This window comes from Euleptes europaea, chromosome 11, assembly GCF_029931775.1.
Source record: "Euleptes europaea isolate rEulEur1 chromosome 11, rEulEur1.hap1, whole genome shotgun sequence".
NCBI classification, from domain to species: Eukaryota; Metazoa; Chordata; class Lepidosauria; order Squamata; family Sphaerodactylidae; genus Euleptes; species Euleptes europaea.
Genome location: NC_079322.1, coordinates 51,924,432 through 51,941,162, shown reverse-complemented (window position 1 = coordinate 51,941,162; position 16,731 = coordinate 51,924,432). Strand labels below are relative to the sequence as shown.

At 42.3% G+C, this 16,731-nt stretch overlaps 1 protein-coding gene across 1 annotated transcript in view; it reads right to left on the bottom strand.

Annotated features, from left to right (window-relative positions):
• CALCR (calcitonin receptor) overlaps window positions 1-16,731 on the bottom strand; it is a 95,577-nt gene that overhangs the window by 15,163 nt on the left and 63,683 nt on the right. Inside the window, exons 8-10 of the mRNA XM_056857620.1 lie at window positions 14,317-14,377; window positions 14,159-14,225; window positions 7,108-7,326 (exon numbers count right to left, since the gene is read on the bottom strand). Of these exons, the coding sequence (XP_056713598.1) occupies window positions 7,108-7,326; window positions 14,159-14,225; window positions 14,317-14,377 (347 nt within the window). The remainder of the gene's footprint in view (window positions 1-7,107; window positions 7,327-14,158; window positions 14,226-14,316; window positions 14,378-16,731) is intronic.

Genomic DNA, 16,731 nt, shown 5'->3' with positions numbered 1-16,731 from the left:
TAAAAAAAAATATTTAATAAATGTGCCTATTTGTTTTAGAGGTATGGATATGTGAGGGGCTGTTACGGTGGTTCAGGGAAAGTATAGTTGCCAGCCAAACACAACCAGCATAGCCTTTTTTTTGGGGGGGGGGGAAGTGATGTTGCAGGAAGATGTGTGATGTTATGACATCATGTACAGTTTGTACCCAAAAGAGATATCATGATGCTCTAGGGTCGGACCAGAACCAATGGGTTGAAATTAATTCAAAAGAGTTTCCGCCTAGACATTAGGAAGAATTTTCTAACAGTTAGAGTGGTTCCTCGGTGGAACAGGCTTCCTCGGGAGGTGGCTTCCCTGGAGGTTTTTAAGAAGAGGTTAGATGGCCATCTGTCAGCAATGCTGATTCTGTGACCTTAGGGAGATGATAAGAAGGAAGGCATCTTGGCCATCTTCTGGTCACTGTGTGTGTGTGTGGGGAGGTAGTTGTGAGTTTCCTGCATTGTGCAGGGGGTTCGACTAGATGACCCTGGTGGTCCCTTCCAACTCTATGATTCCATGATTCTTTATGGGTTTTTTTTTAACCATTGAGTGTTGTGACATCATTTCTGGGTACAAACCAGAAATGATGTCATGACATTGTGTGGCATCCTGCATTGTCACTCCCCGCCCCTTGCTTCCACAGGAGCAAAGAGTCTTGATAAGGCTTGGAACCTGGGGGGTGGCAGGAAGCTTGTCCATTGCCAGAGGATGGCAACCCTAGAGGGAAGGGCAGAGGAAAGTCAGAAATGGAGAGCTCTGCTTCCCCAGCCTCCCTGAAGGCATCTGACTATTGCCATTATTGTCAGCAGATAGAGGCTACCATGTGCTTTAAGATTTAACAGAATCTGACAGGTCTGCTATTGCCTCTGTCACAAACCCCTTCCCCATCTAGCTAAACATGCTGCCCGGCTCAACTGAAAGCTGTGCTACATATAACCCACATCTTTTGCACCTGAGTGATTTGGGGAGGACAGAGGCTCTCTTAAGTTAAAAAAAAAGTATATTTAGAAAACAGAGGAAGGAGGGAAGTTGCATATAACTAATTGCATGGAAAAAGGGGAAAGATGGAAAAGATTTCAGACACATGGGAGGATGCAAAACAGTCAAAATAACATAGTAAGCTAATGCAACCTGGTTTCCTTGCTTAATGGCTTACAGTTGTTCATAGATTCCAAGCCATGTCGGCTTGACGTGGGCATATCTCACAAGACTCTTCTCTTGCTTGCTCATGGAACAGGCAGTAGTAACCCTCTCCTCGGGGGCGGGGGGGCGGGGAGGGTTATCAGTTTTGTTATACTCATACCCGCTTGGATGGATAGGTGCTCTGTTCTCACTCTGGCTGATACTAAGACAATTAGATGAGTCCTTCTGGAGGAGAAACCCTGTCCTTCTCCCTCGGGCTTTATGATTCTCTGTACTGTTCCTGTTCTGACTACAAATGCCAACTAAAGGGAACAGCCTCATTTTGGAGCTTAATTAGAAATAGGAAAATCAGGGGGATCAGGATGGGACTGGTGACAGGAGCCAATTCAAAGATTTCAGCTACAGCAGCTTCCATCATCATGGAAACATGAAATATCTGAATGAGCCTTTTAGACCCCCCCCCTCTTAAATTTTCCAGGATCATTGCTGTTGCCTCCCCAGTGACTAACATCTTGCCCTATCAAGGGTCTGTTACTTCCTTTGTAAACTTAGCAACCTAAGCCACTTGGGCGGAAGTACTTACCATAGGGCTGAAGATACCCCCTAACTATCTGAAGGATTGTCTTCTCCTGTATCAACAAGCCAAACTTTTTAGCTCAGTGGTAGAGCATCTGCTTGGCATGCAGAAGGTCCCGGTTCAATCCCCAGCATCTCCAGTTAAAGGGACTAGGCAAGTAGGTGATGTAAAAGACCTCTGCCTGAGACCCTGGAGAGCCACTGCTAGTCTGAGTAGATAATACTGGCTTTGATGGACCAAGGGTCTGATTCAGTATCAGGCAGCTTCATGTGTTCATGTGAAATCAGTGGGTGAGGCCTTCCTTCAGGAACCTGCCTTGTCTGAAGTTAGATTCATGGTGAATCATGGGAGGGCCCTCTCAGACGATGCCACCAAGATATGGGGCTCCTTTCTGCAGGACATGTTTGTCTTTGCAGGCCTTGTGTGGAAAATGACAAAAACTGAATTTTATTCCCGAAGGCCTTTGGGTAGACGAGAAGGCAGTGGTTTTTATTGTATCTAGACATGTTTAAATGATATTTATGGTGTGAAATGTTTATTACTGGATTTTATTTTTTCTGAGCTGCCTTAGGTATCTATTGCAGTAGAAAGGTGCACAGAAGTACACAAAACAAATAAACAAAACAGGGATGAACTCCTCTTACTCTTTGTTGTTCACAGCCCTTACTAGGAGCTGCTTTATCCTAGTGTCACTAGCTAGGGGTAGGAAATATCTGGAGATTTTTGGGGTGGAGCCTTGGGAGGCCAGGGTTTAGGGAAGAGAGGGACCTTAGCAGGGTATAATGCCACAGAGTCTACCCTCCAAAAGGGTACTGATCTTGGTCATCTGGAGATCAATTGTACTAGTGAGAGATTCCCAGGTGTAAACTGGCAGTTGGAAATCCTATTTATCACTATTTTTAAACTGGAAATAGTGATATCATGTTGCCAATCAGTTTTGAACATGTCACACAACCAAGTTCAGAGTGTGTTCACAGTGCTTCCCACAAAGCATCTCCCTAACTCTGAACGGCATACTGTGTACCAAGGTGCAGATGTATGCGTATTCATTACAAGACTCAGGTTCAGTCCTAATTTACATGTACTCAGCCTGTATGGGAGCACATATACTGCCCATGGCAACCATGCTGGTGGTATAGACTTACCCCCAGTCTTAAATCCTTTTCTATTTAACTGTACCTCTTTACTACTAATAAAGACATTTTGATCATAGATAATCTCCATTCTTTTAAATTCTGTTCTCATTTGCAGTTGTATAGCCATATATTTTTTTTCAAGAGTATAATGGGATAACATGGCTTGAAGACAATGACTCTGTTCAGAGGGCCTTGAAATGAGATTTTAGTTAACAATTCTTTAGAAGGTGCTATCTGAGGTGAGAATAAAAGCCTGGTGTGAAAATTGAGACATAGTTGTTATTTCCACAAGGCAGAAAGTAACAGCAATAAATGGAGGGGGGTGATAAAAAGGTAATTGCAGCACAATAAAGAGGGCCACCATTGTATGAACAAGGGGAAGGCAGTGGAAAGATGTCCCTATTTACGGCCTGCTTTAAAATAAGGTGAAATGGGATAGACCTTGGATGTGAAATGGGATAGACCTTGGGCAGTTTGAACCTGGAATTACTGTCCTTGCTCAGCTGGCGATTATACTAGTACAGAATGTCTGTTGCTAATTCTATTGAGGAAGTTTGTGTGGAAGAATGGAAAAGTCAGATAGTCCTAGTGTGGAATGGCCAGTGCCCAGTTCTCAGGCCTTTCCCTTACACAACATTTCCATGTCACATAAAGCTGCCTTCTTCTGCAGTGCTTCTCCAGGATCTCAGGTCAAGGGCTTGCACATCACCCACTACATAATCCTTTTAAATGGAGATGCTGGGGACTGAACCTGCAACCTTCTGCATGAGAGGCAGATGATCAATCAGCTCAATCACTGATCCACTGCTCCTCCCCAATTCCTGAACAACTATAATCCCCTCCATTGACTTTGCGGCTTCGTGTTGATTATGTATGCTGTTTCCGACCTTCAGAGGTCACCTTGCTCTCCCCCTGCATTTCCCTGCGTTTTCCCACATTTTCAAATTCGAGATAAAACAGGTCTCTGAAAATGTGGTCAAAACACAGGGAAATGCAGGGGAAGAGCAAGGCCACCCTTGACAGTTGCAAATGGTATTCATAATCAACACAAAGACCTGAAGTCGCCTGAGGGGTGATGGCGAGGGAAACAGCCATTTGTGACCTTTGTGTGTGTTTCTTTAACATCTTTTTAGATTTGATTCCCCCACTATGTTATGTAGAATGGAATTTATATTCTCCTTCACTATCAATAACTGTTTTTTAAGACCAGATGTTACCAGAATGCAGATAGTTGTTGGGTGATTTTCCATTTGCAAATTACTCACATTAAGTATCTAGCTCTGGCTGCTGAAACATTTCACTCATGTGGGGAGATGTCATTTTCAACTTGCTTCGCTTTTACCAGCTAGAGGGTTATAGAGTCATTTTACACATTCAGATTAATCTATAGATATGCTTGTTTTTATGGGGGGTTTTCCCCAGGTAAATGGGCTTTTCAACATGATTCTTTTTAATTTGGGTTGAAACATCCAGAGACCTCTGCTTCTCCCTCGGAGTACCTTATCTGGAGCAGGATATACGACAGATTGATCCACATGCATATTTTTTCTCATAAGAACATAAGAAAAGCCCTGCTGGATCAGACCAAGGTCCATCAAGTCCAGCAGTCTGTTCACATAGTAGCCAACTTTACCTCATATATTCTTAAGAACACAAGAAGAGCCCTGCTGGATCAGGGGCCAACCAGCTGTTCTGAAGGGCAATATTTGTTTCCTAATGGACATTCTTTGTGTGTGTGTGTAAAGTGCCTTCAAGTCGCAGCCGACTTATGGTGACCCCTTTTGGGGTTTTCATGGCAAGAGACTAACAGAGGTGGTTTGCCAGTGCCTTCCTCTGCACAGCAAGCCTGGTATTCCTTGGTGGTCTCCCATCCAAATACTAACCAGGGCTGACCCTGTTTAGCTTCTGAGATCATCTGACGAGATCAGGCTAGCCTGGGCCATCCAGGTCAGTGCGGACATTCTTTACCTAATGGATAATGACTGACAGAAGAAAAGGAGGAGACTGAACAAAACAATTATGGGGGGAAAGCACAAAGATGGGTGAACAAATCACCAGATCCACAGGGAACTGGAAAAACGTGGGAAATCGACTATGTTGAAAGGGGAACAAGTAAAGCAAAGCAGAGTATTTAAATTGGAAATAGGGAGATGGCTCTTCAGTTCTAGAAACTCTTTTAAAATGCTGTCGTATTGGAAAAGAAAACGTCTGCTTTATTTTTTGCCTCTCATTTTTAAACTGCTCCACTTATCAGATATGACATCTGCACCCATTTGTTATGCTCAAACAATCTCATAATAGCGAAGCCTTTATGAAGCGGAGAAACCAGCAAGACGGGATCATCGCTACTTCGAACGAAAGTGTGATGTGTTAAGGACAATCTTGTCAAGAGAGCAGGACAGTTAGAGCTGAGCTGGCTCCTATTGTTCAAGTTCACTTTCTGTCTGGGAAACCTGGCAGGGGATGCTTTATTGTGTTATTTTCCAGCCGAGAATACCACTCTGTGGAGAAAATGCTATTATGCCGTTTCAAATGGAAACATGCAGCCTCTGGTTCAGCATCTTCCATCTTCCTATTAACTGTGGAGTGCATTGGGATAGCAAGTACTTTTGACACAAAAGAAGAACGTTTCTGCTCAATATGCTCAAAATAGATAAATGCAGAGAGATGTAAACCATCCGAGGGAGGGGGGAAATCCTCCTGACTAGCTGTCTCTTCATATAGGTATAAAATGGGATGTACCCATAGGTAAGCCAGAGCAGTACTACAACACATGCTGATATTATAATAATTAACTACAAATATTGAGTCTTGAGAAAATCACAGGAAAGGTGGGGCACCGAGAAGGTTTCCTTTCTTGTCCTTGGAGTCCTCATGTCCACCAGGTCTATGTACTTGGAGAATGATAAGAACATAAGAAAAGCCCTGCTGGATCAGACCAAGGCCCATCAAGTCCAGCAGTTTGTTCACACAGTGGCCAACCAGGTGCCCCTAGGAAGCCACAAACAAGACGACTGCAGCAGCACCATCCTGCCTGTGTTCCACAGCACCTGATATAATAGGCATGCTCCTCTGATCCTGGAGAGAACAGGTCTGCATCATGACCAGTATTCATTTTAACTAGTAGCCATGAATACCCCTTTCCTCCACTTGCCCCTCACCAAGTGGGTACATCAGTTTACCAAATGAGGGATTCTGGGGCGGCAAGTGCTGTGTCATGAAAGGATGTACTATTGGCCTCCACACAGCTGACTGGCAGCTCCCTAGGTTGGCAGAGAGTGCTCAGCTGTGCTCATGGCTTTTTGTTCAAGATGTCTCCATCCCCCCACAAGTTCAGGGATACCATATATGTCGGTGGAGAGATTTTCCAAAAGCATGAAAGAAATTAGTACTGGGCAGATTCTGAAGTTTTGTGCCGGGCAAATTCTGGAATTATGTGAAGGAGAATTATCTTGTATTTTGGGCCAAGGTTCAGTGATTTCTACCACTGGTAAAGATCTTTTCCTTAATCCCCCAGTTTCCTGCTCTCCATGTCTACACCACTCCATTTTGGGATTAAAAATACATTTTGTTTGTATCTTATCTCTCCTCCAGGAGGGGCAGAAAAGCATTTCACAGTGCGATTGTAAACTGAGCTGCATCCATCTAAACCCACTGGTTTAGAACAGTATAACTCTGTTAAGGATTGCATTGTTTGTCTCACAACCATCCTTAAATAGTAGATTAGGCAGAAAGATAAAGATTTGCCATGGAGAATGGTTCTGACAAAGACTTGTCTTCATCTAGCCGACTTGCATTGCATAGGATCTATTCTGGAGGGAGAATTCCAGCACTCCCTTGTCCTCAAGCAGTCTAAAGTGGTAAAATCCAATATGAGATTCCCTGATTATAGAGACCTAGCCATGAAAGGATGATCCTATCTTTGTTTATTCCGAAATAAATCCCACTGATTTAAATAAGGCTTATTCCCAAGTTAGTATGCATATAAAATTGTGACTCAAGTACTGGCAAGCTGCTACAGACATTTTAAGGATGGATCACTTATCTAGAAAATACCAGCCCACAAATCAATTAAGGTAGTGTAAAGCTGCCTCACGCTCATTGACTTCAGTGGCACTAATCCATTAGCTGAACTCAGCTGTGTTTCCTGGGAAAAAAATGCCTTTGCCAGATGACACCTACCAGAAAAGACATCATCCAAAACTCTTAGTTAATCTTTCAAGCTCCTACCTGGTAATGCATCAATATGTGCATGACGTAATCATAGACTTCTCCGGCAAGTCTGTTTTCCGGTCTCCAAGGAATAATGACAAACTGAATTCCTAACAAGGGTACGAGGATTAAAGTGGCTCGGACCGCTTTCATGTACATGTTAGACTCGGCCCGATGCGTGTCTCTTAGCTTTGTGACAAGGACTCGGACAATGTTCAGCAGAAAGAAAAAATTGACCTGCAAGAACAGAATATTATTATAAAACCTTGCTTCCTTAAAAATGTTTTTACTAGAAACAATCAAACTTATAAAACTTTAAATACAGGAATATACTGTTAGTTTTCAATATGAAATGGCTTACAAATAAGATCAGTTGAAGTTCAACTGAATAAAAATGTATATGATGCATATGATCATTACATGATATTCAAGGTATTCAGTGTGGATCTATGACTTCAGGAAGTGAAGTCACCATATTGTTACCCTCTGCTGAATCAGCTGGAACTACTCTTTCCCCCACTGCAGAATTTGTATTTTGTTTTTGCATTTTATTTATATTCCACTCCCCCCCCCAATTATAACCCAGAGGAGCTTAACAACAGCGTACTTCCCTCCTCCATTCTATCTTCACAACAACAATCCTATGAAGTAGGTTAGGCAGAGAGAGAGCGCAACTGCCCCAAGATCACCCACCGAGCTTCATGGCAGATAGGGGATTTGAGCCTGTGTCTTCCAGATCCTAGTCAAACACACTAACCACTACACCACCTTGGCTTCCTGAGGCCTGCATCAGAAGCTGCTCTGTAACAAAAGGCATGGGGAAGGAGGCAAGCAAAGATGCCACATTAGAAAGTTGAGTACCTTTATAAATTGAGTACCTTGAGTACCATTATAAGTTGAGTACCTTGCCTCCATATCACCTGCGTCACCCTGTCTTTCCCAACCACCACCTCTCCCGGGGAACTGAAACAGCTAATTCACTTTGGCTCCTTGCTCACCCAGACCTTGTTGGTTTGAGCCCCGCTTAACATTTTTGGAGGCCATTCCTGACACTATATTATAGAGAAAGCAACAGAGTCCGTTGAGCGCAAACACAATTGTCTCTCCTTTGAAGACTGTTGAGTTGATAGCCAGTGTATTTTTCAAATGGCAGTACACTGAAGAACGAGCCAGACAGTCAAATCAGTAATAAATAATACATAAATCAAATAATGTACATTCCTTTTAGAAATATAATTTTTAAAGAAATGTTACACTTTTCTTTCTTAGAGTGACTGGAGTCTACAGCTCGATACTGGGGGGGGGGGAGGGAGACTTATCAAAGAAGTCTGCATAATGCCAGCCAGAAATAATCACAAAGGGAAAAGTATTAGACTGCTGCAATAAATCTAGAGCCGGCTGCAGTTCTGGAGAGGATGAATTCCCATCCAGATGATAAAATTTATTATGATATTAAGCACAGCAGCTTGCTTTACAAACCATTACACTGAAAATGATCCTGTGTAGTTTTCACTGCGTGTAAACAGGATGAGTCATTTTAAACCTGAACGGAACAAACAAAGAATATTCTAAAGAGACCGAGTCCCTACACCCAAGGTATTACACCTCCGTCTGGCAGTTGAAATCTAAATTCATTTCCCAAAGACAGATTGAGGCTACCTTTTTGCCATTTCCATTTGTACTCATCACCAATTTGTTCTTATACACAGAGGATGTATCTATGTCTTCAGGCAAAGGTCAGACTCCAGGTCATTACATTTTCAAAGTTTCATGATACTGACTCATATCCTGGTCTCACAGGTACATATGCAAAGCTCTGGTTAGGATACAGAGTGGCTTGAACAGACAGAGGCCGCTACTGCAAAAGCCAGTGCTTGCTAAATCTGCCAGTTGCAATCCCGTGGTAAAACATTCCTATCAAATACTGAAGGGAAGGGATGCATGAGCATAACATGAGTTTAGGATTCATGGTGTGGTGCTAAAACGTTTTGATGCTGCTTCCCAGCAGTACCTGGTAATAGTGATTATTCCTAGTGCAGCGTCACCAAACCATGCTTTTATGCCATTGTGGCACTAACTACAGAGAAGTTATGATATATCCTCCAAAAGAGGAAAACAGGAACATGCTTTCAGTACCCCTATGCTCATACAAAACATTAATGCCTAAGCTCCCTTCTCAGTTCACATTGCTAAAGGCTCTCCTTTGTCTGATAGACTTTCTGTTGATTTCTGCTTCCGTCTGTTCAAGGGCTCATCAGAGGAAGCAAGGTGTGCTGCAGTTGAAGCAAAGCACATACGGAGTGAGTTCACAGAATCCAATCTATACCACTTGGTCCTGCACTGTTATTCAGGTAGGTGCAATGGCAGGTTGTTCTCTGCATACACCGTTAATGTCCATGTGTGTCTTTCCATGTATGTGTGTTAGAGACAAAAATAACAAACCACCTCCTTCACCACCCCCTTCAAAAATTGACTACTATGTGCCTTGGAAAGGGAGTTGAACCCTGAAGCACGACAACTCTAGAAACTCACACCAAACATTTAGCAAACAGTAAATATGGAGATAAAAGAGAGATTGGGATAGATTCCACAAAACCAGGATTATCCCTAGTAAATAGGAACAGTTGGAACTCATGATGGGGCACAGATGCAGCAGTTGGTACTTCCCATCAGAATCACTCACTTGGCAGAGCAGTACCTAAAGCAGGGGTGGGGAACCTTTTTTCCGCCAAGGGCCATTTGGATATTTATAACATCATTCGCGGGCCATACAAAATTATCAACTTAAAAATTAGCCGGCCAAGCCCCAAGCAGGATGCCCTAGATGACCCCCTCCCCCGCACTGGCAAGCAGTGAGGACACACTGGCTAAGAACTGCCCCCCGCGCATTCTCCCCCTGCCCCCTTTAACCCCTCCCTTGTTGTCACTTCTGCCCCTAGCCCTCTTGTAGTACAGAGGGAATATGTTTCTCCATGGCCCAGGTGGGAAAGAGTTAACACAATTTCTTGGATGGTCCTAGCAGCTCCATAGCTAATGACTCTTCTGCAAGGGGGAGAAAAGTTCCTTTTCTCAGCAAAACAAACTCACATCTGCCTTGAATAGAGGCTATTCCTGTCTGCGGGTGGGGGAGGATTGCCAGTCTTAGATCCTTCTGAGCTAGAGATCTGCCAGGACACACAAAGGGCCAGACCAAATGATTTTGTGGGCCTTATACGGCCCCCGGGCCTGACGTTCCCCACCCCTGACCTAAAAAGATTAGGATGCTAATTTGTGGTCCTCCTAGCACATTTATTTGGCAGCAAATTCTATTAAGGCCACTGGAGCAGATTTCAAGTTACTGTAGAGAGTTAGTAAAAGAAACAGACACTGAATAACTAATAAGTAATTTGAACATTAGAAGCCCGGTGGTGCAGAGTGGTAAGCTGCAGTACTACAGTCAAAGCTCTGCTTATGACCTGAGTTCGATCCCGACAGAAGTCGGTTTCAGGTTGTGGGCTCAAGGTTGACTCAGCCTTCCATCCTTCCGAGGTCAGAAAAATGAGTACCCAGCTTGCTGGGGGGTAAAGTGTAGATGACTGGGGAAGGCACTGGCAAACCATCCCGTAAACATAGTCTGCCTAGTAAATGTCAGGATGTGACATCACCCCATGGGTCAGTAATGACCCAGTGCTTGTACATGGGACTACCTTTACCTAATTTGAACATATGGAATTGCATGACACTGAGTAAAAACTGGTCCACCAAACTTAGTATTGTCTACTCTGATTGGAAAAGGCTTTTCCATATTTGCTATCAGAGACCCTTTAACTGGAGACACCATGGGTTGGACTTGGGTGTTTCTGCATGTCAAGTATGTGCCCTCCCACTGATCCATGGTCCCTCTCTAAAATTTGAGTTTGATGTATCTTTATTTTAATGGAACAGCTACAAAATTCTTGCAAAATTTCCTTTTCTGAAAGATTTCAGAACCATCATAACCATTTTTACTGGGACTGACTTCTACGGATGCTTACAACTGGAGCCTTGGGCTCTGATCCCTGTGGGTATCCCTGGTATGCACAAAAAGCTCCTCCACCTACAAGGGCTTCACCACAGATTTTGATTTTGTAAACTGCTCCCAAATGCAGTGTGGTTCCTCCACTGACATGAAAAAACAACATTATATGTTCCAATTATTCATGTGCATGTCGGTGGTGGACACAAGGAACACTGGGTTAGTCTGAAAATATTGTATCACTAGTGATAATAGCTGGTTGATTATAATGTGAGGGTGCATATGGTAAAGTCGACTGTTGCCTTAAGAAGCTCTGGCAACTATCAATCACTTCATTTCAATCTGTTCATGACAGTAGCTAGTCAGAACTAAGCAACCTGTTCTGTTCCATGGGGACGCGCTGGCAGCTTAAACGAATGAAGCTTTTTTGGGGGGTATTGTATTTATATAATATCACATAATTGATATAATTTGCACTAAATTAGAAGGTGTTTCATTTCAATGAAACAATTACTGGCATACTGGGAAGCATGAAAAATCTCCTTGCTACCATCTGTGCCTCCCAGCCATCTGCAGTCACCGGGAGCCTGATACTATTAACGACACATATCCTAAAATAATGAATCAGCTGCCAAAAGGCACCTCATGAGGCTTATTAATTAGAAGATAAAGATTTGTCAAGATACAATAATAAAAGCAATGGAAGGCAAAATGTTTGAGGAAAGAATGAGGGAGCTGTGCACGATCAGCCTAAAGGGGGGGGGGACATGATTGCAGAATGGGGGATGACATATGAGAACTGCCAACAGATATATAACAAGATGTCAGGGGGAGGAAAGGAATCATTTGTTCTTCCTGTCCTCCGGATACTGTTCTCACAGACAACTCTGTTCCTATGTATAGGATCGTGTGGGATTGTATAGCACTGGTAGCATGCATTCGGTCTTCTTGTATTTTTTTTAGTAGTATGGTTTACACAAGCAAGCGGTATGCCAGCATTGCTGATTTGTAGCTGTTTTTAAGCCATTTTTTTCCCAGCACTGTGACTTAGTGGCTCATATACAGTGTTTAGACCACTGGTTCCCAACCAGGGGTCCATGGACCCCCAGGGGTCCACGAGAACTAAATTAAGGTCCACGAAACAAAGTTATAAACCCATAATAAATTAATATTTTCAATTAAAAGTTATCTATTTAATATATAATTAATATTATTAATTATATATTAAATATTATTCTAAGTTTAATGTTTAACTAACAGTTATGATTAAAGTTTATTTTCAAATTCTCAGAATTTTTATTTTGAACCTTGGGGTCCCTGCACCAAACAAAAAAGTTCTAGTGGTCCCTGGTAAAAATAAAGGTTGGGAACCACTGGTTTAGACAATAGCTGTGACTGTTTGCACTGAAAGGATCCAAGAAGAGGTAAGCCCCAAAATAATGATGATGATGATGAAGAGTTGGTTTTTATATGCTTGCTGACTTTCTTTACTACTTAAGGAAGAATCAGACTGGCTTACAATTACCTTCCCTTCCTCTCCCCACAACAGACACCCTGTGGGGTAGGTGAGGAGAGCTCTAAGAGCTGTGACTAGCCCAAGGTCACCCAGCTGGCTTCATGTGCAGGAGTGGGGAAACCAACCTGGTTCACAAGTTTAGCATCCACCACTCATGTGGAGGAGTGGGGAATCAAACCCGGTTCTCCAGATCAGAGTCCAGAGCTCCAAACCACCGCTCTTGACAACTTCACCATGGTGGCTCTCAATAAGATCAGTATCTTGGTATTTGATTACACCAGTCTATGGTTTGTCCCTTATCTTCCAAATAGTTGTTGTAAATAAAGAGTTTCTGAGTAAACGTAAGGGTCTCTTACATTATAATCTGTTATTTACGCAAAGTAACAGTATGTATGTTAAATCTGTGTAAGTATTGGCGGGTATTTTCTTTTAGTTTCTGAGCTTTTAAATACCTCATCCTTTTTCCAGAAACCCAAAAGTTGACATGAGTCTATAAATTAGGTATGGTCTAAAACTGCCCTTTGTGATCAACTTGATGGTCTGTGATGTGACCATGTTCCATTCCATGATATTCCATGAAACTAAGACAAGATTTGTGATCGGAAACAGTTATGCTTCTACACCTGGCCACTGACAGCTACCATTAGTTATCCAAAGAGAAACAAGAACACAAGAGTCAGGATGCACACACAGTCACCTTAGGGGCCTTGAATTCTCAACTCTAAGTACATGTTAGGGCTAAAAGACACAACAGGAGTTCCGAACATGGAACTCTAAGATCACATAAAGTTTGGCTCTTAATGTCTAGATTTTTTTTACCTGAGGGTATTAAATTCCATACCAGATACCAAAAAATACCCTATGGGAACAGAGTTTGCAGATGTAATGGAAAGTTGCCTGAATCCACAGAACATGTGTTATTGTTCTGTGTGAAGTATCAAGCCAAGCGAGAGAAGTTAATTACACCATGGATAAAAAATGGTGAGGACAGTGAAAGTAGACGGCTAGCCCATCGACTACTGAAGGATCATAACTCACAGCTCTCTGAAGCGGTTGCTAAATTTCTTACGGTTACTTTGGAGTAATAGTGAATGTAGTTAATGAACGAAGGATTCAGGTTATATAATGGACTCCCAGGCCTCTATATGGAGCATTAAAATGCCATGCTTCAATAGAAACCATGACTTGTAGAAAATATATCACCAGAGTTCAATGCCATCCTACCTCTCTGTGTGTATGGGGGGGGGGGCAGAAAGTGGGTTCCAAGGTACAGGCAGAGGTTGTGGGTTTCTTAACCATACTAGCAGAATTACACACGGGAAAGTACTTATGCTAACAGCCTCACCACATGAACATGGGCAGACTCACAGAATAGAACAAACATGTGAAGTGACTCACATACATTTTGTAAGTAGGAGAAGACAAGCACTACAATTGTATGCAGCGCTTCCTATGAGTAAGTTCCACTGAACACAACAGGACTTATTTCTGAGTAATCATGCATGGGATTGCTCTATAACAATCAGAACGTTCAACAGAAATACACCAAATATTCTTACCAATAAAGCTGCCATCACTGGCCCATGAACAACATACAGCAACTGAGTGTCAACACTCATCCAGCAGCTGGAAGAAAAGAAATTATAACTTGAGCAAAACTGGTTGTTGTTTTTTAATGCTAAATTTAAAAAAGTACTTTGAAAGACTTGCTACTTACTTATCATTGAAGTATTTTGCTCTTGCCACAGCATGGATTGATGCTGGCACTAAGGGAAACCCTAGAAGGATTAATTACATACATCAGATTTCATACTATTTGAGAATGCATTCCATGTTAGTTAGAAAAGAACCTTTTAAATAGCATAACAATACCACGTGTGATTTACAAAAGAGTGACAAATCCAAGCATTTAAAAGCGCAGAAGCTGCCCAGTATAGGCTGCTGTGGTGATAATACTTCATGGCAAAGAAAGACAAAAGTGGGCTCCCTTTCCATAATTCGGCCAATGACAGACTGTGCAATCCTGAACAGATTACTCAGATGTAAGTCCTGTTGCGTTCGATGGGGTTACTCCCTAATAAGTATGCATAGGATTGCAGCCTGAAAAGGCTACCGGAAGTGCTGCATCTCAAGGCAGCTATTGCATACAAGGGCTATAATGTTTACAAATTGATGTGGTCCGATGTAAAAGACTTGCTATGGAGTCCTGACAAAGCACGTTTCTCAATAATGGAACAAGAGCCCTATTGCATGTACACAGAATTTTTAGACATCTTCAGGGTGAACGCATGTAAATGGACGGTAGAGATTACTGTAGCAAGGCTACTGATCTCACTCTTGTATGAAGAGTGGCTTAATTCTTCAGATACAGGCAACCAAATCTATGCAATCTTCATAGCCACAACTGAAAATAAATTTATCAGGCTTGGGACTGGCAATAATAGGGCTGTTTGGAAAACAGTAAGGAGAAAATGATTGTGATTTTGCTTGCGAAAACTCATGATTAGAACAGTTTTTCACCCTTTTGTTTTCAGTTAGACCAGTTTAAACACTTTAACAGTGCATTCCCTAGGAGAATTACTCCAGTCTAAGCCCACTGAAATGAATGGGCTTAGACTGGAGTAACTCTCCTTAGGAATGCACTGTAAAACCGGTACTGAAAACACAAGAGTCGAGGGCCAAACTAAAGATTATGGCAGTCACGGGTAACAGCTGTCTCAGCACTAGAAAAGGCATGGGGAGACACAAAGATCCCCCATTTTTTCGGTGCTGTGGACCCACCCAATCAAGACTAGACCCTTGAGACATTTTTAAAAGGCCAAATTCTTCTCTGAAATGGTGTTGGTAGCCATGAGTGGGACCCGTGGCCACCGTGTCCTCTAGTTTGGTCCTGAGTTATGTAGGTTTTAGATGAAGTGTTTCCAAACAATTCTGAAATAAAATGTCAGCACTCTGACATGTTAAAGTTTTAGCAAGTCTTTAGTGCTGATGATAGAGGAACAACATTTTAAAATCTTATATAAACAATCTGCATTCATATTGCTTAAATAAAAACAAGACACTACTTCTAGTGCTTCTCTTTCTATGAATTGTCAGCCTTAGATAACACGGGTGACTCTTACTTTCTTGCTTCACATGAGCAGTTTTACATTTACTGAACAACTGCAATGTGCAAAGCTGTCAGTATGACCAAAAAAAAAAGCAAGGGATTGTTTAGAACGGAAGGATGGCAGGGTACAGCTTTCCATTTTTAACAGTTCCACTTAATAGAATTCAGATATTTCATTCAGTTCATCTCCCTATTAGCATTCCCATGGATACTGATTCATGTTAAATTCATGGGGCTGGTGTTTATTATAACTGTGAACCTCAAACAAGATTAAGCCAGTCGCAGGCTCTGGATTTTAAGTTAAGTATATCGGTCCGAACCTAAAAATAAATCAGATGTCTCCTTTTGCTTGTACATTGCAATTTAGCTCATTTACTGAGGGCCAAATTAGATAAGAAGCTTCTCTCTCTCTCTCTCTCTCTGTGTGTGTGTTTGTAAATAGCATCTATACAATTTGGATTGAGACTGCAGGAAAAAGTCCTTTCCCTCCCTGTGACATTTTCCCAACTTGAAATGGGGCAAACCTATAGGCACACTGTATAGAATTGGAGTGTTTCCCCAGTTGGGCAAATAGCAGTTCTGTATGCTGTTTTCAGGTCAGAAGAATAGTGAAGGAGAAAAGGAGAAGAACACTACATTGTATGTATACAATGGTAGGATATACGGCATTCTTTAAACTATGCTAAGGGTATTCCGCCTTTACATTAATTCCCTTGTTGCCCACCCCCCCGGCTTCTGAATTGTGCTATTGGTGCAAACAGTATAGACTCAAATATATCATTGGGCAGCCTTACTTATTCCACTACCCCTCAACCTGCTCACTCCCACAATCTAATATTACAGAAGGGTTAGCAACTCTGGCTACAGAAATACTAGGCGATTTGGGGGCGGTGTAGTGGTTAAGAGTGGTGGTTTGGAGTGGTGGACTCTGATCTGGAGAACCAGATTTGATTCTCCACTCCTCCACATGAAGCCAGCTGGGTGACCTTGGGCTAATCATGCTCTCTCAGCCCCACCTACCTC